At 37.4% G+C, this 25,622-nt stretch overlaps 1 protein-coding gene and 1 pseudogene across 6 annotated transcripts in view; one reads left to right on the plus strand and one right to left on the minus strand.

The window, feature by feature from the left end:
• The window catches only part of AP4S1 (adaptor related protein complex 4 subunit sigma 1), a 49,639-nt gene that overhangs the window by 19,843 nt on the left and 4,174 nt on the right, over positions 1–25,622 (minus strand). For 2 of the 6 annotated variants that reach the window (XR_009051236.1, XM_057720926.1), the window contains exon 1: positions 467–599. Coding sequence is in view for 5 of the 6 variants with exons in the window: in XM_057720926.1 (XP_057576909.1) it covers positions 467–474 (8 nt within the window). In the remaining variant the exon portion in view is untranslated. Of the gene's footprint in view, positions 1–466; positions 673–18,059; positions 18,146–20,274; positions 20,416–25,622 lie in introns of those variants that run through there. The other 4 variants (XM_057720931.1, XM_057720929.1, XM_057720930.1 and 1 more) reach the window with 3 other exon arrangements.
• On the plus strand, positions 21,159–21,369 carry LOC130844773 (small nuclear ribonucleoprotein G-like; annotated as a pseudogene).

The raw sequence follows: 25,622 nt of genomic DNA on the forward strand, positions 1-25,622 counted from the left end.
AAAAACTGCACTCCATGTGAGAATCATGTTATTATCCTCAGGCACAAAGTGGGTCTTGACTGTTCCTCTCTATGCTGGTCATCTGACCTTCATCTTTCGACTTAAAGAAAGCCATCTGCTACAGGCACTCCTAAGAGTTCCAAGGGCTGAATTCATATGAACAAAAAGAAAGTATGTCTATTAGCAGGACTATATATTTGAGCTGCCACTTCCATAGTGCGATGAGACGAATATGCTGAACTAAATAGAAACCCAAGACTTTTCCTGGTTTTCTTTACTTTTATTTTCCTTAAGGGGATATAAAGAGAGCTATGCTCCAGTCTTCATTTCACTTCATTTGTTTATTTTCTCTAATAGCTATTGAAAGAATGCAGTTCAAAGAAAACGATGGCCCTTGAGACTCAGTAATCACAGATTTGTCACTGCTGAGTTGAATGCAGAGATAAAGAGAGAATCAGAAACTTACTTGTTCATTGGATCGAGAGAGACAGCTCTTTATGACTTCTGTTTCCAGAAGCGTACGCTTATTAATCTCCACACGTTCATAGTACTTAGAAAGTCGGGTCTGCCCTTGTTTATTCACCATGAGGAAAAATTTTATCATTTTTTTCTGGCCAGTATTTTTCCCAATATAGTTCAAAAGTTATGGCAAGTGGTGGCTGTAGCCAGAACCTGAAGAGTAAAAGAACAGAAGAGCAAGATCAAATTTCTCAAGAATCATATTAAATGTGCTCCATGGATGAACCAGAAGTAAAATGTCTTCTGATGACATTGGTCTTCACTCCCACGAACTAAATGAGGTTTTAATAAATAGCTAAGGATAAATTTTCCTTAGTTATCCTCCAAAACATTTTTCAGTATCCACAGTACTTCTACTCATATTTATTCAATTCTTTCATCAGTCTTGTTGGGTGCCAGCTATGTGTCAAGCACCAGGAGAATATGGAGACGAGGAAGTAACGATCTCTGATCTTCTGATCATGACAGCTAGCAAAGGTGCTGGATAGGTAATAAACAAGAAACAGCAGTACAAGGTGATGAGTTATAACTGGGACAGGTATATAGTTGTGCACCACAGGTATACCTGTGATGCACAAAAGGCAGGGCCAAGGAGCATCACGGGAGAGTTGGGAATGGCTTCCCAGAGAAGGGGCATTTAAGCAAGATCTTGAAGAATGACCCAGAGGGAGAGACTCTGAGGCAGAGAAAATAGGGGTATGAAAGCTCTGGGAAGTTCATTTTGGTTGCAGGTCAGGGGGCAACTCGTAGGAAACTGAGCTGCTCACATAAGATAAAATTGGCTTTAGAAGTGATGCTAAGGAATATGAACTTTATTCTATGGACAACGGAGACAGGATCTGCAGTGAGGCTCTTCTTGCCTTGGTGCTGGAAGCAGTAGTAACATCAACTATTTGTCAGAGTCCTCGAATAAGACCCTATACCAAGTCCTAGAAGGTCTTGTACTGAGCAATTTACATACATTATTTAGTTCTCACAATTTTCTATGGCAGGAACTTCTGTTATTCCCATTTTAAGGACAAGCAAATTGAATTTTATGGATGTTAAGGGACCCAGCGCCCCTGGATTACTGTGTGTCAGGGATGAGATGCAGCTCAGAGGCCAAGCACGTGCACAGATCCAGGACACTCCTCCTCCTCCTCATCATCTGGGATTCATGCTTGTGATTTTATTTCAAACTAGTCAATACTCATGTATTGAATCTCACGTTTGTTATTCTTATACTTGATATAGTTTTTGAAATAATCAGTGCAAAGGCGCACAATTTCGACCAGTGGCCAGTTCTTTCATCATGAGCATCAGAGCTGTCTCATTGGTCAATCTTACAATATCACATTCACATTTTATAATATCTTTGCATATCAGTGCAAAAGACCAAGGTTAACAATAGTTCTTAAGTGAAATTTTAAAATGTGGAATAATTTTATAGAATAGTTGCAAAAGATTATGAGATAATACTTGAACTAAGTTTTATATTATTTTTTGCCCTCCTAGCTCATCTCTTGTTTCCTAAACCCTATCAGACAGGTGGTTATCTCATAACAATTCCAAACATTAAGAGCTGGTTAGAGCCAGATCCAGTCTGGCAAAGCCTGGGGCTGCTGGGTTCATTTGGTGTACAGAACAGGATGTCATCTCGACCAGCTCAGCCGGGGATTTGACAGCTGTGCCATGGGGGAGGCCTGCGGTCATTCACTCCCTTTTCCAGGAAGATAAACTCACTACTGTAGGTGGGATTGCAACATACTCTGTGTTATTTAATTACTTGGCATTAAGTGCTGCTTTTATCCTCTTTACAAATTACTGCCAGTAAATTATGGCAGATGACTAATAAATTAAGATTACCATCCTTTCTTTTATTCCCTTTCAGCAAAGTTATTTTAAAACCATCTTTATGAAAGTTAGAAATTACAATCCTATACCCTGGATCCAACTGCCAGGTAAAAGAAAAAATATATGTTGTCTCAAAGGTACTCATGGCCAAACTTTGTCTTTAAATGCCCTGGTTGCATTAAGTGGTAAAATGAGATGTAAAAGAATATCACTGAGATGCTACACCAAGGGATCAAATAGGTTTCCACCTTACAAGCACAGCATTCCTTCCCACTGACTTCAAGAGCAAGGATGACAAACAAGGACGTGCTGAACTGATACGCATTAGGACTCAAGTCTTGAAAATAGTAGCTGAAGACATCTAAAGACTTGAATACATCATTTTTTTTTGCATACTCATAAACAATTACACAATTTACAACTGTAGGAGCACACAGCGGTAATAAAGTAGACAAGCAAAACTGTAAACTATTTTTATTATATAAAATATACAACACCAAAATATGCAATGCAGAGACCCAGAGACAGATTCATGTTTGAGAGCTGAAGATGAACGACATAAGCACCTATTCTCGTTACTAATTATCAGGGAGGAGGGTGATCAAATAATTATGAAACTGAGGTAGGGCAATAAGTAGGAATATGCTTAGACAAGTGTTGGGAGTGGTCAGGGAGCAGGTATGAACTTCCTCTTTTAATATATTCAAAACACACAGTCGGGGGAAGATGTCTTGATTGCCGAGAAGTTAGAAGATTCCACACCCAAGAACTTGTGTGAATACGTGTGAAAAATCAAGGAAGAATAAAGAAAGGAAACCTTATTGGGGAAGACATTACACAAAGGGTGCTAAGATGCCTAAAGGCCAAGGCTACAGAGGCTGGTAGATTCACGGTAAAATATCAGCAGATCAATGTCCCAGCCCCCTACATGATGTAAACTTAATGCTTAGAGAAAAGAGAGACTGCAAAGACTGAAGTAAATATTGAATTGGTCACAGTTTTTATATTTCTGATGGTGTGTTTTTGGGAGTTAGAACTGGAAGAATCTTTATAGTTTGTCATATCCAAAGATGACAAATAGATGCCAACTTGGGTGCCAACTGTGATGAACTGTACTAACTGCATCGAGCACTGTGTTGGGAAGGAATCTGAAGCTGTTTTCAGGTTCAGAACAAAAGGACGTCATGAATAATTAGTAACGTCAGTTGTGGGTTAGGAAGCAGGGTGTGGCAACATGTGCACCTTGTGTCTGTCATCTCTGATGTGCACTCCCTTCATTTTGTAGACGGGAATACTGGTAACCTGAGACGTAGAGCCAAGTCCTGAATTCTGGTCTCTTGACTCATAACATAATGCTGTCTTTAATTTTCACATCGCCTGTGCCTCACTCAGTATACTACTGTCATTAAATTCTCATTTAACTTTATTAAGCATCAACTTCCGGCAGCTTTGGGAATGATCAACTCAACATTATCTTTTCTAATGCTGCTGCACAATTAATTTGGAAAATACCAAACAATTCACAGTAGAGTAGGGAGTTTCTGGAAATGAACATGTTATTTGATGAAGGCTAACATCCTTTCTAGTTCTAAATGCTTTCTATGTACTCCAGAATCATAATATTGTAAGACACACACACACACACACTCAGGTAATATCAGACAAAAACATTTTTTTTCCCCATGAAAGTGAGTAAAATAAAATCCCCCAAGTTAAAAAGCCAATTTCCATAAAAAAAAAAAACATATAGTACTCATAGGGTAAAATAGTCAAAAGCATGAACTAGATAGAGCTCTACTACTTATTAGTCTTGTGATCCTGGGCAAATTACTTAATCTTTCTGTACTCAGTCTGAGTTACAATGGGAATAATATTAGTACTGACTTCCTAGGTTGTGAGGAGTAGTTAGTATACATAACATCCTTAGAATGGTGTTTAGCAGTTGGCATGAAGTGAGTGCTATGTAAGTGTTGGCCTATGTCATTATGATAACGTATCACCTTTTCCTCAGACAAGCCTTTCCTGCCTATCCCAATCCCTTTTCATAACCACAAAAAGTTGGCTACCTTTTCTTTGAACATATCACTGTATCTTACAAAACCTGGCACCCTAAATAATCACTATTTGATTACATTCTGAGCTCCCCTACAAGACCAGTGATTTTCACTTTTTTATTGTGATGTATTTTACACTGTGATATATTTTACATTGTGACCCAGTATACAGGTACTTACATATCTGAATGGAAGTTCATAAAACAATACTTGCCCATACTTTGTATATTGTACTCTAGTATCTTCTATGACATTTCATTTTGTAAAAAATGCAGCTATGAGGGGTTTGGATTACACAGATGTATGGATTTTTCAAAACTCACCAAATGTAAATTAAAGATTCATGCTTTTATTATATGTTAATTTTACATAAAAAGAAACGAACACTGTAGTTAATGATATACATGCTGAAGTATTTGCGGGAAATGTACTGATGTCTATAATTTGCTTTATTCAAGGTGGGGAGGTGCCGCACTGCATGGCTTGCAGGATCTCAGTTCCCCAACCAGGGACAGAAACTGGAACACGGCAGAGAAAGTCCAGAATCCTAAGCACTAGGCCACCAGGGAACTCCCTATAATTTACTTTGAAATGTACCAAAAAACTAAAATAAATTAATGGATGGGTAGACAGATGGATAGGTGGTTAGATATATGATAAAGTAAGTACAGCTGGCCCTCTAGATCTGTGGGTTCCGTATCCACAGATTCAACCAACCATGGATTGAAAATATTTGGAAAAAAATTTTCAAAAAGTTCCAAAAAGCAAAACTTGAGTATGCTGTGCACTGGCAACTATTTACATAGCATTTACATTGAATTAGTTATTATAAGTAATTTAGAGTTATTTCTAGATGACTTTAAATTATTTTAAAGTGTACTGACGGATGCGTGAAGGTTATATGCAGGCACTACAGCATTTTATATAAGGAACTTGAGTATTCATGGATTTTGGTATGTGTGGGACCCCTGGAACCAATCTCCCACGGATACAGAGGGATGGACGACTATATAGTAAAAGATTAGTGGTAGAATTTAGGTGGTGAGTATATGGTTATTTATTGTGAAATTCTTTTCAACTTTGCAGTATGTTTGAAAATTGTCATAATAAAACATTGAGGAAAAATGCTAGCTGTGGTGGCCCACTGATTTTTTTTTTTTTTTTTAACTTTTTGGTCACACCGTGTGACATGTGGGATCTTACTTCCCCAACTAGGGATCAAACCCGCGCTGCCTGGGAAGCACAAAGTCTTAACCGCTGGACTGCCAGGGAAGTCTCCCACTGTTTTTTTTCTTTTTCTTTTCTTTTTTTTTAATTCCATAGATTTTATTTTTTAGAACAGTTTTGGATTTATAGAAAAAATTGCAAGGACGGTATAGAGTGTTCTCATATACTCCACACCCAGTTTCCTCTATTATCAACATCTTAGTTAGTATGGTGTACATGCTACAATTAATGAATTGATACATTATTATTAACTGAAGTCTATAAGTTATTCAGATTTCCTTACATTTTACCGAATATCTTTTTTTCAGTTACAGGATCCCATCTAGGATACCACATTATATTTAATCTTCACATCTCCTTGGAATTCACTTGGCTTTGACAGTTTCTCACACTTTCCTTGTTTTTTTTTTGGGCACACGGGCTTAGTTGCTCCGCGGCATGTGGGATCTTCCTGGAGCTGGGATCGAACCCGTGACCTCTGCATTGGCAGGCGGATTCTTAACCACTGCGCCACCTAGGAAGCCCACTTTCCTTGTTTTTGATGACCTTGACAGTCTTAAACACTGATCTGGAATTTTATAAAATATCCCTCTATTGGGATTTGTCGAATGTTTTTCTCATGATTAGACTGGGTTTATGGGTTTTGAGGAGGAAGACAACAGAGGTTAAGTGCCATTTTCATCACATCCTATCAAGGGCACATACTATCAACATGACCTATCACTGCTGATGTTGACCTTGGTCAACTGGCTGAGGTAGTTTTTATCAGGTTTCTTTACCGTAAATTTACTCCCTATCCCCACCCCCTGCCCTTTCCATATTGTACCCATTGGAAGGAAGTCATTATGTGTAGACCACATTTAAGGGGTAGGGAGTTATGTTCGATCTCTTTGAGGTAGGTGTATCTACATAAAATTATTTGAAATTCTACTGCACAGGAGATCTAGTCTATTCCTTTACTTATTCAACCATTTATTTATATCTTTCAGTAATGGATATTTTATTTTATACTTTGAGTTATAATCCAACATGACCCACGGATTTTACATTTCAGAATCTGCTGAAGGACTGTGACCCAAAGTTTGAAAAACACTATACTAGACCATGAACTTGTGGGTAGGGTCTAAATCTTACTTCAGATATTTGCATTGTGCCTAGTATATAGTGAGCGTTCAGCACGTGTTTGTTGAGAGACTTTCCTGGCAGTCTAGTGGTTAAGACTCTGCACTTCCACTGTAGGGGGCGCAGCTTCGATCTCTGGTCCGGGAACTAAGATCCCACATGCTGTGTGGTGAGGCCAAAATATATTAAAAAAAAAAAAGCTTGTTGAATGAATGAAAGCTTATTTTGTTTAGCAATAAGCCTTCCTTAAAAAAATCACGTAAGTACTCAAACAAAGCAGACATATAAAATGCCCTGCTACCACAAATCCTTCTCATCTCACCAAAGACTGAACTGATGTTTTTCAATATGTTTAGTGCATATCCTTCTAGACATTTTCTATACATTTACACGTAAATACTCATGCATGTGTAGCAACTTTATTTTTTAAACATAAATCTGATGGATGAACTCTAAAACGTGAAGAGGCTAGTTTAATTAGTGTCTATTTTCTTCTGGTACCTTTAAATGAACCTGGTCCACTAACAAGATCCTATAAAAGAGCAATAAAGAGATGTATTTTTGAATTCATCAAAAGGACCTCCTGTTGAACCAATCTAGCTCAGGTTTCTTGGGTCTTTGTCTTGATGGTCCAGTTTCTTGGCTTCCATTCCTGCTCTAGGCTCGGTTATTAATGAAATGGTTTGGATTTCTACAATCTTCCACAACTTGATCTTTGGTATCTGCCCTTTGGCTGCAACTCCAGGGGCCTCTGTCACCCAGCCCTTGCACTGTCAACTGGGAATAATATCTAACTTACAAAGTGGTGGCAAAGATTAAATGAAGTAGTAATACAGTGTTTGTAAAATATTTAGCACACTGACTTCTTTCATTTCCTCCCTTTATGTGTATTAAATTAGAAAAAAAAATACTGATAAGGAAACAGGTATGTATATGTATATATTATTAGTGATCCCTTAATTTGTTACAAATTTTCTACAAGGTAACCTGGTAGAATGCAACAAATGAATCATGAAAATGATTCTTTTCAACCCAAACATTTCAGTTTTGGAAATCTATCCTAAGGTATAATTAAAATTCCATATGCATGAAAATGTTTATAATAACATCATTTACAGTAATAAAAAAATGAAACAAGCCCGAATACTACAAACTGAGAACCAAGTTAAATGAACACCAACTTGATGCTTTTTAACCATTAAGATAAATATGCAGACAATGAGAAGAATGGGAAAATGCAGATAACATAGTGTTAAGTCACAAAATCAGAACACCAAATTGATACCCATGTGGATTATAACTATGTAGAAGGAACATCTGAATAAAGATTAAAGAGACCAGACATAAATCATGCAAAAACAACAAGAAATAAAACAAACAACAGAAAGACAGAAAAAGAGACCAAACAGATGAACCTTGAAAACACTGTGCTAGTCACAAGGATGACATATTATATGATTCCATTTATATGAAATGTCCAGAATAGGCAAATCTATAGAGACAGAAAGTAGACAAAGGGTTGCCAGGAGGTGGGGTTTTGCAGGGTGAGGTCTAAAAAGTGTGGGGTTGTGACAATGGTTGCACAAATATGTGAGTATATAAAAGCCATTGAACTGTACACTTTAATGGGTGATTTTTATGGTATGTGAATTATATCACAATAAAGTTGTTAAAAAGAGACAGACCAACAGACCAGACAATCTGGAAGAGCTCCCAAAAGCCAAAGCTAGAAAGATGTGAACAACAAATAACACAGTACTGGATTATATCCCAAAATATAAACTAAGGATACATGAGTACATACTGATTTAAATACATGACTGAAAAAATGAATGGGACATTAGAATCTGAAACATGTATGCTGATACTCTCTCTTCCAGGAGGTTGAATTTAATTCCCCCCATCCCTTTGAGGATGAGCTAAACCTAGGGGCTCACTTCCAAAGAACAGAGGATGGAAATGAAAAATAGTAACTTTACAGTAGAAAATCTTGCACACACCACCTTAGCCAAGTGATGAAAGGCTAAATCACCAATGATGTCGTGCCCCCCCCCAGCCCCCCAATGACATGTTGAGAAGAGTACTTCACCTCTGTGGTATTTTTCCCCAAATCCAAAACCCATTCTAATCATGAGAAAAGACATTAGACAAAACAACATTAAAGAACATTCTAAAAAATATCTGAGCTGTACTCCCCCAAACAAAGTCATGAAAAATAAAGAAAATGAGAACCTGTCACAGGTCAGAGAAGATTAAGGAGATAAGGATGACTACATGCAATGTGGTACCCTGCAGGGGGTCACAGAGCAGAAAAGCACAGTAATGAAAAACTGGTGAGGACTTCCCTGGTGGTGCAGTGGTTAAGAATCTGCCTGCCAATGCAGGGGACACGGGTTCGAGCCCTGGTCTGGGAAGATCCCACATGCCGCGGAGCAACAAAGCCCGTGCACCACAACTACTGAGCCCACATGGCACAACTACTGAAGCCCACACGTCTAGAGCCTGTGCTCTGCAACAAGAAAACACTGAAATAAGAAGCTTGCACACTGCAATGAAGAGTAGCCCTTGCTCTCCGCAACTGTAGAAAGTCTGTGTGCAGCAGCGAAGACCCAATGCAGCCAATAAATAAAATAAATAAATTTAAAAAATTTAAATCCCTTAAACAACTTATTAAAACATTAAAGAAAAACTGGTGAGTAGTCTGAGTTTGGTTAATGATAATGCCACTCATGTTGGTTTTTTAGATTTGACAAATGGTAATGCGAGAAGAAAACATTAGGGGAGATAGGTGAGGGTATACAGAAGTTCTCTGTACTATCTCTGCAACTCTTTTATAAATCTAAAATTATTCCAAATATGGGGGGTTCCCTGGTGGTCTCGTGGTTAGAATTCCGGGCTTTTGATGACGCAGCTCAGGTTCAATCCCTGGTGGGGGAACTGAGATGCCCTAAGCTTCACAGTACAGCTAAAAATAAATAAAACAAAATAAAATAATTCCAAATAAAAAGATTATTAAAATAAAAAAAAGAGAGACATATAAGTATTTGTATCAAAGTGAAGAGGGTTTGTTTGCTGGTGTGTATATTTATATTTGGTTATATTTATTAAATATCTTAATTTTATCAGAATAATTTAATATAGATGTTTAGGTATGAGGTTCATTTTTATTAACATTCTCACTGATTATACTTGTCTTTCCTATTTTCTTTTAGCTAAGAGATGCTAATTTTATTAGATGAGGTGTGTGTATATGCATAAACATATAAGTTCTATAAATGGCTTAGTCTGCCAGTCTGTCAGGCTCTGTTCTGACCTAGATAACATCTTGATCTCCCAGTCATCTTTGTACCACATATCATCATTTGGGAACTTTCCCTCTTTTTACGTAGCCCAGGGGTTGGCAAACTTTTTCTGAAAAGGGCCAGATATAATATTTTAGGCTTTGAGAGCCACGTGGTCCCTTTCTCAACTATTCAATCACTCTGCCACTGCAGGATGAAAATAGCCACATGTGATGTAAATAATATGTAAAGAAATGGGTAAAGCTTTGTTCCAATAAAACTTTATTTATAAAAATAATCAGCAACTAGATTTGGTCTTCAGGCTGTTGTTTGCTCTACTGTAGACCAGTGCTCAACAAACTTAATGAGCACATAAATCATTTGGGGAGCACATTAAAATACAGAATCTGACTTGGTAGGTCGGGGCAGGGACCATACTCAGAGCATCAAAGTGTTAATGAGTTTAAGACTCACCAAAGTACACACTTACAAGGTCATAAAGTCTGCCTTTCTGCATATGAAATATCAAATAACACTAACTGAGTGCTCACTAGGTACAAGATAGTAAGGGAAGAGAGTAAACAGAAACACAGATATTACAGATAATTTCTTTCATTTGGTCATGGATCTTAATCCACAGAGTGCTGGGTGAGAGGGCAATCTGTGTTGACATGTCACCCTACAGAACCTCAGGTTCATCCAGCTGATCTGGCTGGCTTGGGTGGCAGCCCCATCCCTCATGGCCCCAGGCAGTCTCTCTCAAAGTTGTACATATCTTGGAATACAATGATGTTTCCAAGAGGCAGAGAATCATTCTTTTGCCAAGGATTTACCAGTAGCTGACTAGAATATTTCATTTCACCTCAAGAAATTACAACTGTGCATTTAGACCTTTATGTCACACAAAACACAAAAATAACTCAAAACAGATCACAGACCTAAATGTAAGAGGTAAAACTATAAAACTTTTAGAAGAAACAGATTTAAGACCAAACGTACAATCCATAATAGGAAAAATTCTGAAGAACTGGATTTTATCAGATTGAAAAACTTGTATACCATTAAGAAAATGAAAAGTCACAGACTAGGAGAAATTATTTGCAAATCATGTATCTGATAAAGGACTTGTATCTAGAATATATAAAAGACTTTTAATAGGAAGATATGCATTACAATTAAAAAATGAACGAAGAGGACCTACTGTATAGTATGGGGAACTATATTCAATATCTTGTAATAAATCGTAATGGAGAAAAAATCTGAAAAATATACATATATATACACACACATACACACACACATACCACCCTGAATCACTTTGCTGTACACCTGAAACATTGTAAATCAACTATACTTCAATTTAAAAAAAAAAGAACAGTGGATCTGAAAATACATTTGAACAAACAGGATATATGAATGGCTAATAAGCACATGAAAAGATGTTCAACATCATTAATCCTTAGGAAAATGTAAATTAAAACTACAACAAGGGACTTCCCTGGTGGCACAGTGGTTCAGGATCTGCCTGCCAGAAATAGAGACACAGATGTAGAGAACAAACATATGGACACCAAGGGGAGAAAGGGGAAAGCGGGGATGGGGGCAGTGTTGGGGTGGGATGAATTGGGAGATTGAGATTGGCATATATACATTACTAATAAGAAAAAAATATCAAATTTTATACTTTAAATATATGCAGTTTATTGTATGTCAATTATATCTCAATAAAAGTTATTAAAAAAAAAAATCCACCTGCCAATGCAGGGGACATGGGTTTGATCCCTGGTCTCGGAAGATCCCACATGCCACAGAGCAACTAAGCCCATGTGCCACAGCTACTGAGCCTGCCCTCTAGAGCCTGCAAGCCACAACTACTGAGCCCATGTGCCAACAACTAGCCCACGCACCTAGAGCCTGTGCTCCACAATAAGAGAAGCCACCGCAATGAGAAGCTCGCGCACCTCAATGAAGAGTAGCCCCCACTCGCCACAACAAGAGAAAGCTCACACGCAGCAACGAAGACCCAACGCAGCCAATAAATAAATATATTAAAAAATAATAAAACTACAACAAGATACCACTTCACATCCACTTGAATGGCTATAACAAAAAATGCAGAAAATAACAAGTGCTGGCCAGGATGTGAAGACACTGGAACCTTCACACAGTGCTGGTGGAAATGTAAATGTTACAGTCACTTCTTTTTTTTTAGTTGAAGTATAGCTGATGTATAATATTATATGTTACAGGTGTACAGTATAGTGATTCACAATTTTTAAAGGTTATACTCTATAGTTATAAAATTTGGTTATATTCCCTGTGTTGTACAATATATCCTTGCAGCTTATTTTATACATAACAGTTTGTACTTCTGAATCCTCTATCCCTATCTGCCCCCGCTCCTTCCCTCTCCCCACTGGTAACTCTATATCTGTGAGTCTGGTTTTTTTTTTTGTTGTTGTTCTATTCACTAGTTTGTCATATTTTTAAGATTTAAGTGATAAGAGAGTGCTTATCTTTGTCTGACTTATTTCACTTAGCATAATACTGTTTAGGTCCATCCACGTTGTTGCAAACGGCAGAATTTCATTTGTGTGTATATATATATATTACATCTTCTTTACCTATTCATCTGTTGATAGACACTTAGCTTGCTTCCATATCTTGGCAATTGTAAACAATGCTGCTATGAACACTGGGATGCATGTATCTTTTCATATTAGTATTTTTATTTTTTTCAGATATACACCCAGGAGTGGAATTGCTGGGTCATATGGTAGCTCTATTTTAGTTTTTTGAGAAACCTCCATACTGTTTTCCACAGTGGCTGTACCAGTCTACATTCTCACCAACAGTGTATGAGAGTTCCCTTTTCTCCATATCCTTGCCAACGTTTGTTATTTGTCTCTTTTTGATGATAGCCATTCTGACAAGTGTGAGGTGATATCTCATTGTGGGTTTAAGTTGCATTTCTTTGACAATTAGTGATGTTGGGACTTCCTAGGTGGCGCGGTGGTAAAGAATCCGCCTGCCAATGCAGGGGATACGGGTTCAAGTCCTGCCCTGGGAAGATTCCACATGCCACAGAGCGACTAAGCCCGTGCGCCTAAAAAAAAAAAAAAAAACTAGTGATGTTGAGCATCTTTTTCTTGTTCCTGTTGGCCATCTGTATGTCTTCCATGGAAAAATGTCTTTTCAGGTCTTCAGCACATTTTTTAATCGAGTTGTGTATTTTTTTTTTTTTTGAGATGTATGAGCTGTTAACATATTTTGGATATTAACCCCTTATCAGCCATATCATTTACAAATATTTTATCCCATGCTGTGGGTTGTCTTTTTGTTTCCTTTGCTGTGCAAAAGTTTTTAAGACTAATTAGTCCCATTTGCTTATTTTTGCTTCTATTTCCTCTGTTTTAGGAGACAGATTTCAAAAAATATAGCTACAATTTATGTGAAAGAGCATTCTGCCTATGTTTTCCTCTAGTAGTTTTATGGTGTCTGGTCCATATGGTTTTTAATCCATTTTGAGTTTATTTTTGTATATGGTGTTAGAGAATGTTCTAATTCATTCTTTTATATGTAGCTGTCCAGTTTCCCCAGCACCACTTATTGAAGAGACTGTGTCTTCTCCATTGTATGTTCTTGCCTTGTTTGTTGTAGATTAATTGACCATATCTGTGGGTTTACTTCTGGGGTCTATATTCTGGTCCATTGATCTGGTCTGTTTTTGTGACAGTACCATACTGTTTTGATTACTGTAGTTTTATAGTATAGTCTGAAGTCAGGGCATGTGATTCCTCCAGCTCTGTTCTTTCTCAAGATTTTTTTGGCTATTCGAGGTCATTATGTTTCCATACAAATTTTAAAATTATTTGTTCTAGTTCTGTGAAAAATACCATTGGTATTTTGATAGGGATTGCACTGAATCTGTAGATTGCCTTGGGCAGTACGGTCATATTAACAATATTGATTCTTCCTATCCAAGAACACAATATATCTTCCTGTTTGTGTCATCTTCAGTTTCTCTCATCAATGTCTGATAGTTTTTCCAAGCACAGGTCTTTCACCTCTTAGGTAGGTTTATTCCTAGGTATTTTATTCTTTTTGATGCAATGATAAGAACTGGTGTCTTCTTCTTCTTCTTCTTTTTTTGTCATGCCACATGGCTTGCAGGATCTTAGTTCCATGACCAGGGGATGAACCCATGCCCTCGGCAATGAAAGCACAGAGTCCTAACCACTGGACTGCTGGGGAATTTTGATGTGATGATAGGTGGGATTGTTTCCTTAATTTCTCCTTCTGATAGTTCATTGTTAGTGTATAGAAATGCAACAGATTTCTGTATATTAATTTTGTATCATGCATAAATGTATCAGCCACTTTGGAAAACAATCTGGCAGTTTCTTAAAAAGTTAAAGATGAACTTACCATATTATCTGGAAATTCTACTTCTAAATATATACCCAAGAGAAATGAAAACATATGTCCACAAAAATAATTTGTACATAAATGTTCATAAAAGCATTACTTTTAATGGGCAAACAGTAGAAACAAACCAAACGTCCACCAGCTAATGAATGGATTAAAAGAAATGTGGAATACCTACAGACAAGGGAAAACTATTCAACAAGTCAGCAGAAAATACTGCTACATGCTACAAAATGGATGAACCTTTAAAACATGATGTTAAGTGAAAGAAGCCAGATGCAAAACGCTATTGCACAATTCTATTAATATGAAATGCCCAGAAAAGGCTAATCTATAGAGATAAAGAGCATATTAGTAGTTACACAGGGCCAGGAAAGAAAGATTTGGGAGAAAATAGGGATGAGGTTTCTTTTTTAGGATGATGAAAATCTTCAAACACTGGATTTATTTGCATGGTAATATTTGCAAAACTTTGTAAATTTACTAAAATCGTATGTGTACATGTGTATCATACAAAGTTCAGAGCTACTATAATAAGCATAAAAGGAAGGATTTATACCAAAACATATTTTGTTCAAATCTGGATGGTAGGATTAGGGGCAATTTTTATTCTCTATTCTTACTTTGCTTTCTTTCCCAGATTTTAAGAAATATCTTACTTTTTGTGTTACAAAAAAATTTGTTTAAAAAATGCTGAGCTGCATAATATAATTTTACAAAATTAGCCAACTGAAAAATAAATGTTTGGGACTTCCCTGGTGGCGCAGTGGTTAAGAGTCTGCCTGCCAATGCAGGGGACACAGGTTTGAGCCCTGGTCCAGAAGATCCCACATGCCATGGAGCAACTAAGCCCATGCGCCACAATTACTGAGCCTGCACTCTAGAGCCCGGGAGCCACAACTACTGAGCCTATGTGCCACAACTACTGAAGCCTGAGCACCTAGAGTCCATGCTCTGCAATAAGAGAAGCCACCGCAATGAGAAGCCCATACACCAAAACAAAGAGTAGCCCCTGCTAACCGCAACTAGAGAAAGCCTGTGCACAGCAATAAAGACCCAACGCAGCCAAATTAATTAATTAATTAATTAATTAATTAAAAAAGAAAAAGAAGTGTTTATTTTAATAATGAAACTACTGTTTCATTTATTGAGGCATTTCTAAATGCCATACTTCTGTAAAATATGTACTGTTTTTCAAAATGGATGTGCTGAGAGAATCTAATCAGTATGGCCTAGCTCAGGAAACATGGAAATGCAAGTGCCAGATTTGCCACACCATGTTGATTCATTCCATAGGCCTCAAAGTTATTTATTTAGTTCTGAATTTCTCCATCCTTAAATGAGAGGAAATAATACTGGTCAGTAGCAGATTTTCATCTAATTTGGAGTACCTCCCCCGGAGTTTGAAATATGTTATATATTCTTTTTTTATACACTAAAACAGTTTTGGATTCTTTGCTTCAGAATTCACTGGAATTCTACGATAATTCAGTTTTCTCATCCTGTCAACTGGGAATAAAGGCAGCTGCTTCACAGACTTTCTGTGAAGACTAAAAAAGATGAAGGAAACATAAAGCACTGGACAGAGTCCTCCTCTTCCCTCCTCATCCTCCTTCCATGTATAAGTTGCATATTCTTCCCAACAGATTCTTCCTACTGTTGTTCTAAGACTACTGAAATCTGACTTCAGGAAACTCATCACCATCTGCTTTTCTTTCCATCCATTTCTCCTCCTCACTTCCCATCTCCCCCCTCTCTCTCTAAATCTCTCCTTTACGATTCAGAAAACATTTTTCAGTAGCTTCCATTGAGACTTCTACTTTCTGTTAAATCCCTGGGTCACTCAAGAACTATTTCAACCACATTTGATTAATTTTGCATGTGCGCTGCTATTTTACTTAGTTTTAAAATAATTAAAACATTTTAAGATGTTAAATTCCAAACAAATTTAGGATTTGTGGGAACCCAGAGGCTAACAATTTTTCAGAAAAATTATGAAAGTACTTTGAGAATAAACCTTAATAGTCTGGTCTACTATTTTTCTAGCAGTATGTATGAAAATCTTCATGTAACCCTCAGATCTTGATCTAAAGCCATTTCGGTAAATTGATCAAAAAATCTCATCGGGACTTCCCCGGTGGTCCAGTGGTTAAGACTGCCCTCTACTGTAGGGGGTTCAGGTTCGATCCTTGGTCTGCGAACCAAGATCCCGCATGCCATGTAGCATGGCAAAAAAAAAAAAAAAAAGCAAAAAGGAAAAAAAGTCTCATCAAATTCTGGTTTAAGATATACGATATAAATCCAAATAAGAATGGTTATTTGTGCATCAACATCATTAATCCTTAGGAAAATGCAAATTAAAACCACAACAAGATACCACTTCACACCCATTTAAAACACTTATCAATACATAAATAAAAGCAGAGACAAGCTAGAAGTTTTACTTAAAAGGACAGATGTATTTTTGGAGATGTTCAAAATTTCTATCCTACATCGGGGGGCAGGGGATGAACTGAAGAATTGTTAAGGGCTTTACAGCAATATGATTGAAGCAGGGGAGAAAAACCCTACTTCAAAACTGAGGATGAGGAGTTTTCATATACTATAAATAGACCATTACATTGTCTGTTGGAAAGTACTTGTTTTATTTTTATTCATTAGTCATCTGTGTGTGTGTGGAGTGGGGGATGGAGGGATTGAGAATAGACTATCCATTAGCCAGAGAGGTGCTGACTATCAGATCTGGTGGTGGTGGGAGCTGTGCAGTTTAAAGATACAAAATGTTAGAGGCTGGAGTTCATAGAGTCTGTTCTTGTTGTTATCTTACCTCCCACTCTTCTTAGAATAGAAAAGCTGCTTTTAGGTAAGTAACCGGACTCAACCTTCCCCTTACTACACACAATGGCGATAACAACAGGTATCTTTCAAAGTAAAAATAAAAATTTTTCTTCTAAAATTATACCCTTTTTGGTTTTAATGTCGAGGGTAACATTTTGAAATTTAATATAACATTAAAAAAGGGAATTAAATGTTTACTTTGACAAAACATGGGCATGGGCTAGAAATAGTGAAGAAACACCTCTGGTGGTTAATCTTACTCCAAATTGTTTGGTTAAAATTAGCCATACAAATTAAATATTTGTGCTTAGTGACTAAAAATCTTCATCAAATTTTTGGATTAACAAAGATATCTAATATCTTAATTTTAGAGAAGAGGAAGCAGGGACCAGAGCTCTAGGGGTCTATGGATGGGCTCCTCCCAGGATTTGCTCTTGTGATGTTACCATGTGTTAATAAGGAGGAACTCCAGCAGAGAAGCAGGGTTATTATGTATTACTTCCCATTTCTAGAAAATGGTGTATCAAGTTGCCTCTCAGACTGAAAATACCTCAAACAAAATGTTCTGGATTATGATAAATTTAACTCTGTATTTCTTTTTTCTTTTTTAAAAAAATATTTATTTAATTTATTTATTTAGACTGTGCCGCGTCTCAGTTGCAACATGCATACTCTTAGTTGTGGCATGCACGCAGTATCCAGTTACCCGAACACGGATCAAACCTGGGCCCCCTGCATTATGTGCACCCAGTCTTACCCACTGGACCACCAAGGAAGTCCCAATCTGTATTTCTTAAATTGGGTTTTGTTAATTCTTTTTGGACATCTGATTTCCAATGAAAACTGTGAAAGACATACAAAGATAGATTATTCTTGTACATTTGTACCTCTTGGGAAGAGTAGTGATCTCCTAATAGCTTTGTATTAGAATTCAAGTGATAAGCCTGTAAGCACTCTTACCGGGTCAAATACAATGTTACAGATTTTAAATTCAGATCAAACTAAAGGAATTGAGAATCAAAATTTGATTTACTGATGGCCCCTATAGTTTTATATCAAACAAAGAAGAAACAAACAAATAAACAAAACCCCACTGGGATGCAGAGGTATCTTACTTTATACAAAAGTCTATAGACTTCCCTGGTGGTCCAGTGGTTAAGACTCTGCATTTCCACTTCAGGGGACACAGGTTCAATCCCTGATCGGGGGAACAAAGATACAACATGCCACATGGCCCCCACCCCCCCACCCCCGAAAAAAGTCTATGGAAGTATAAAGTCTATAGAAAAGTTGACAAATTAAAGTGCAATACTCAAATTATGGAAAATGTTTCTATAAAACCATCACTCGATAATTTATTTGCAATTAACTTGCTTCAACATTATAAAATCTTTTACTCTAATGTTTACATTACCTGAGTGGAAAAATTACTAACCATGTGGATTTTTTCCTAAAAAATATGTAAGAAAATAATACTATAAAACTACAGTTATATATTTAAATTATTATTTAAGATCTTCCTAATTAAATAAAGTGTGTCCTGAGTTAAAATGAAGCACTATTAAAAGCTACATTAACATTTTTCAGTCCTGAAGAGATCACTTAGAAAATTATGGCTCCATTTTGTAGATCATCACTTTAAAAGAAACAATGAAACAAAAATTACTGTATTAAACTTCAATTTGGAGATCAGTTTACTCAACCAACAGGATCTATCGTTTTCGTTAGTTACATGGCCACAATTGACTCTAATTCAAATGAGTAATTAATGTTCCTGATGTTTGATGGTGGTCATGAAAGAACTCCACTGCTATAACCTGAGAGGCATTATTCACTCTTTGTGATAAGGTGTCCTAATAACCCAACAAAACAACTCCTGAAGAAAGATAATAACAACAGAAAACACTTACACAGTGCTTACCAAACAGCCAGGCACTGTTTTGAACACTTTACCTACACTCATTTAATCCTCAAAATAGCTTTATGAGTTACAGACTGTTTTTATCTCCACTTCACAGATATGAAAACTTAGTTACTTGCCAAAGTTCACTAAGCAAAATGGCAGAGGAAGGACCCAATCATGTTAGCCAGGCTCCAGCGTCTGTGCTCTCACCCACTGCTCTTTACCTCCAGGTTTGTCTCAAGATTCCAGTAATTCAGTGACAGCTGTAATATGACCTTGGACATACAATTTGACTCCCTATTCACTAGCGTAAATCTAGTTCTACTCAGTTTGCAGATGCACATCTGCATTTAGCATCATTTTTTTTCTGATCGGGTGTCAGGGTAAACAAAGAGCATTTCAGGTGGCCCGCCTGGCTGCCCTTTGCCCAGGACCACTTTTTGTTTTTCTGAATTTCACAATAAAGTACAGCAACATGTTACAGCTCCTGGCTGAAAATACAAATAGGAGATTAAAGTTGTCAGACAAGAGCCTGCCCAACTGTTCCCAGAGGATATTCATACTTAATTTACACTCACTTATAACTCACATCTCTGAATAGCAAAAATGTCACAAGTATTTTAGTAGTGATCAAACAAGATATTTCAACAGCAGGGCTCTAATAAATAAATTTAGGTTAACTAACCAGCAATTTAAACTTTAAAACGCCAAGAGTGCAGAGGAGCAAGGGAGTGGTGATAGCAGTGGAGCAGTTTTGGAAGTTCCCAGGATCCCCTCACAAAAAACAGTGAGAGCCACTAGGATGGAAAAAAAGAAAAAAGAAAAAACTATACAGTAACATCTTTACTAAAAACCAAGTGAAAAACATCCCCTGGAACTCTAGAACACTTAACTACCCTTAGCAACTAGAACGGGGGAACCACAGTTGCGCTAGCAGAAGTGGAGGTTTGAAAATATGGTCTTGTAAGGGTCAAAAGAGCCAAGGAAACCAGAAATCACCAAGTCATCATCCAAAGGAGGGGCACCCCCCTCCCCTTGAGGTGGGAACCCCAGGAGGGAATCTAAGTACCACATTTAGAAGTGGGAAGAGTCCTGGCAGGATCTCTTTTGCCAATGAGTGCAAGGAAAGGTCCCATCCAGGATCCCGAAAGCTTGGCAACATCCAGTGGAAACTCTTTTATAGAAGGACAGACTCAGCGTTGAGCAGAAACTGTTGAGAGTAGAACACGATATATGTGTTAAAAGACAGGTAGCTAGCTAGCTAAGACTGACAATAACTAGATCAGGCTGATCAAGTTTAGTACATTACAGTACTAAAATTGAGACAACTAGACATTATGTGCTGCCTGGTGTGATGCAACAGAAAGTACATTGCAACCCCAATGAAGAAGTATTTTTGCCAAAAACAGTAAAACCTGAATCAAACCTAGCCTCTAGATCTAACTTCTAGTTTATAGACAATACAGAAGAGAAACGAATATATGCTAAATAATACAATAAAAATGCAACCAGCCAAGTGTGGGAAATTCTACAGGATAAATAACTTCATCTCTTCAACAAAAAAATGGCATGACGATGTGGGTGTGAGGGGAAGACAAATCAAAAAAGACACAGCAATTAAAGAAACACATAGATTTTGTTTGGATCCTGATTTGAAATCACCAACTCTTAACAACATTTTTTTTAGATAATTGGGGGAAATTGACTATGGACTAGGGGTTATGCTGTATAATGGAATTACCATTAATTTTATAGGTGTGATAATGGTATTATGGTATGTTGGGGCGAAAAAAAAGGTCTTAATCTGTTAAACATACCTAGAGAAGTATGTACTAATGAGATAATATGATGTCTGGGGTTTACTTTAAAATATTCCCAGGCCATGGAAGTGTGAGGGAGGCCACAAATTCTGTTTCAAGTTATCTTTGAGCTTGTTAAGTAGACGCCTTGAGCAAGGCTCACCCTCCTGAGTTGAAAATTTTATGGACAAGAAGTTATCACTGAAATCAAATGGTGGTGGGCATGTCCAAGGAATCTTTGGGGATTTGATTCCTTTATGAATCTTGCAATAGATGAATGTGCAGAGACAGCAACTGGTGGCTGACAGAACGATGGGGCAGTAATACAAGAAAAGAGTATCATCATATCAGAAGCCTTGGAATGAGTACAAACAAAGGTTGTGTTCATCAAAGAAATCAATTGCTTCCAAAGCGCCTGTTTTCCTATCATATAAAAATCGAGCAGTGTACAGTTTCATATTAAACTTTTTTGTTAAACTTCTGCAATAGTCAAAAAAAATTCCTCACACAGGAAAAAAGTGGAATAGATGAAATAATAATGGTAAAATATTGTTACTTGTTGAAAATGGAAGTTCATTAGACTTTTTTTTCTACTTTTCCATGACTGAAATCCAAATTAAGAAGTTAGATAAAAAACTCTAGGGACTTCCCTGGCGGTCCAGTGGTTAAGACTTGGGGCTTCTAATGCAGGGAGCATGGGTTCAATCCCTGGTTAGGGAACTAAGATCCCACATACTGCGCGGCCAAAGAGAAAAAAAAAAAGTCTACGCACAACACAATTTATAACATCCGATTACTATATTGAAAGCTATAATATGAAAGGAACAATAGGAGTTATTTTTAAATGCTCTAAGGAATTCTTTAATCTTTTTTTGTAGGGTAATTGCCATGTACTTTAGGTTAGTCTATTAATAGACAAAACTAAAGGTTACCATCTTTAAAAATATGTTGTTATAAAAAAATAAGTTTTTGTGAATGTTTGCCAAATTTAAACCATTTTCCAAAGAAAACACTGTCTTTAGCAGAGATTTCCCAGGCAAGGTGTCCATGTCTGGTACCATTCTTCTGAACATTTCCCCTGCTGCTTGAACAGGAGACAAACCATATTTCCAAGATTGTTAAATTATTACCTAGGAAAGTTTTGGCAATTTCCCATTCAGTCACATTTTCCAGTCATTTGGTTCTCATGTTTATAGACCTGGTTGTTCACTTTTAGCCAATAGTCAGGAGGGACTCGGCTCCAAGCAATCCTTTTTTTTTTTTCCCCTTTCAATTTTGACATCTCTACACATTAGCTATTACACAATATTATCACGGCCTACTGCTTTCTGACTCATATTACCCAGGAGACAATTCAGAAATAAACTTGGACTAGAATTTTATATAGCATGCAGAGTTTCCTAAAGGTTTGATGCCTATTTTTCTGTAATCTGTGAAGGTCCTTTTCCTTTTCTTTTCCATACAGTATACTATCTGAATAGTTCAGGTATCCTGCATATATTTCTATACTTTTCTTAGCCACAAGCAACTGCTTTAATGAGAAGTAGATAGCTGATCTTATTATGCAGGTTAAACCACAGTGCAGGTCAAAGCTCCCTTTCTTTTCTAATGAATTTTATTAATTTATTTGGCTGCGTTGGGTCTTCGTTGCTGTGCGCAGGTTTTCTCTAGTTGTGGCAAGTGGGGGCTACTCTATTGCGGTGCGAGGTCTTCTCATTGCGGTGGCTTCTCTTTTTGCAGAGCATGAGCTCTTAGGTGTGCAGGCTCAGTAGTTGTGGCCCATGGGCTTAGTTGCTCCATGTCATGTGGGATCTTCCCGGAGCAGAGATCAAACCCGTGTCCCCTGCATTGACAGGCAAATTCTTAACCACTGTGCCACCAGGGAAGTCCCAAGCAGTCTCCTTTTCTGTTCCATCTGCACTATACACTTTGCTCCTTTGGTTTTTGAACACGTGCCAACTCTTCTCAAAGATACTTCTCCGGGCTCTAATATTCATTTCTTTTCTATATTTATAAATGTAAACACTATGCAATTTCCCCAAGTGACTGAATCACCCCAAAACGATCTAAAAAATGATTTTAAAAGTGAAAATGGTTTGGGAGCCAGAAATAGTAATATTGAATCCACTGATAGGACAGGAAGAGGCAGAACTGTGAAGGGAGACTTTCTTTCTTGTTTCCAAATAAACACGTATACTCACTGATGTAATAGCAGGAACACTTCCTTTTCCACTAAGGCTGCAGAAGTGACCCAGAACTATCATCTCAGCTTTCTCTCCTCATGGAGATAAGAATACTTGTCACAATCTTTTCAGATGATGGAAAAAGATGACTAGATCAGTGATTGTGAACCAGTCTGAACTCTTTGTTAGAAGGATGTCAGGTACATAGCAAGGCATGAAACTAGATGTTCAGGAAATTGACTGTAGACTAGGGATTAGACTGTATAATGGAATTAGCATTAGTTTTATAGGTGTTATAATGGTATTGTGGTATGTTTAAAAAAAAAAGGTCCTAATCTGTTAAAGATACCTAGAGAAATATGTACAATGAATAATATGATGTCTGGGAAGGAAGTCACATAGTTCTCAGAGTCAGGGTCAAAACACTCTGTACATCAGGTATTGCAATAATTGGGAAGAAGGCAGCTGAATGTGAACCACTCTAATGTATTTAAAAGCCTAGAATTTCTTAATATACTTTTGCTGATATATGCACATGAAATATGACAAATCTCTTTTAGGTCAGGTAGAATAAGCACACAGGTGTCTAAGAATAGCTAATGTGAAAAAAAAACCTTAAAATTCTAAAGTGATTAAAGATATAAATAGGCATTCTTTTTGTTTGTTTGTTTTAAATTTATTTTATTTTGTTTTGGCTGCGTTGGGTTTTGTTGCTTTGTGCAGGTTTTCTCTAGTTGTGGGAAGCTGGGGCTACTCTTCATTGCAGTGTGTGGGCTTCTCGGTGTGGTGGCTTCTCTTGTTGTGAAACACAGGTTCTAGGCTCGCAGGCTTCAGTAGTTGCAGCACATGGGCCCAGTAGTTGTGGCACGTGAGCTTAGTTGCTCCACAACATGTGGGATCTTCCCGGACCAGGGCTCGAACCTGTGTCCCCTGCATTGGCAGCTGGATTCTTAACCACTGGGTGGGCAAGCATTCCTGAAGATCATCGGCAGTATACTGAAACTGAGAGAATCAATGGGCGTGGAGGAGGGATGAACAAGACTGACAAAAGGACAGAACAAACAGGAAGTTTCAAAGGTTGATACTGAAGAGAGGAAATGACTCAGCCACAGTTTAGGGAGGGAATTCCAGTTAGGGGAGTTGTAGGTGAGCCTGGGAAAGCTCATGACCTACAGAGGACAAGATTCTAGGAGCTCACTGCAGACTGTCCTCACAGTCATGTACACAAAGCACATTATTAGTGTAAAAAATATTCTCCCAATAGAGAAGAAAATGTTGCTGTCTTTTACTATTAGTACTCAGGACAGTTCTGTTCATTGAACCTGAAGAGGTAATTGGTACAATGGTAGCAAAAACTGGTATAAAAAAGATTGAGGTGAAGGAAAAAAATATTCATATTAGTCTAGTCTGAATTTAAGTTATTCATCAAACATTTATGGGGGATTTCACTGTCCCAGGCACTGGGGGTACAGTTTTCAACAAGAGGGGCATGGGTCCTGCCCTTCAAGGAAGCTACAATCCTGCAGATAAATGACTATTGACCTGGGAAGAATATGGTTTAGGATTGCATTGCTGACATTTATAAAACCATGGACAAAGTGAATGCAGTCATGTTCAACTGGAATTCTTCAAATAGGGAGCATAAGAGACAGGTCTGGATGAGACTTTGAGGAAGTAAGTGTACTTGGAGCTAAGTAATTTGCCTAAAACTAGACTGGAGAGTCTGTGAAGGCAGAAATTATGTCTGTTTGATTCACAGTGGTTCACCAGGGATTAACAGAGTAGCTGAAAAATAGTAGCCAATCCAGAAATTAAAAAAATAAAACAAGTAAGTAAGTGAAGCAAAGATTTGCAGTACCTGTTATGTGCAGGTCTTGCTTTCATAGTGTTTAGTATGAGTGTCACTGAGGAGTACATGCATAGACAATTTAAATACAATGTAATAAGTATTAGGAGTTAAGTATGGGATATTATTAGGATAGGGTCTCTAAATATTTCATGGATCTAGAAAGCTTCTTGGAGGAAGAAACACTTGAGCTGAGTTTTGAAGGAAGAAAGGAAGCAAAGCCAGTTGGGTACATCATGTATTAAATTCTTGTGGAATGAAACAGCATTACACATTTGAGGAACCCAAAATGGTGCACTTTAGCTGGAGAGAAGAATGGGGTATCTTGATGGTGTGATGGTAAGCTAGGCAATAAGACTTTTATATGCTATCCTAAAATTTGAGCTTTATTCTAAATCTGGTAATCATTAATTCAAGGGTGAGTCAAAAATTATCCGCACTCCGATTATATGAAAACTTCTGTTGGCTGCACTGTCTCATCAGTGCTTTTGGTTCAAGGCTACTGTCTCCCCAGTCGCTGCTGTGCAGGTGTGAACATGTTACATCAGTTCATTTGTAACTGCGGTGCAAGCAAAAATGGATGCCCCAC

This window comes from Hippopotamus amphibius, chromosome 2 (assembly GCF_030028045.1).
Source record: "Hippopotamus amphibius kiboko isolate mHipAmp2 chromosome 2, mHipAmp2.hap2, whole genome shotgun sequence".
Taxonomy (NCBI): domain Eukaryota; kingdom Metazoa; phylum Chordata; class Mammalia; order Artiodactyla; family Hippopotamidae; genus Hippopotamus; species Hippopotamus amphibius.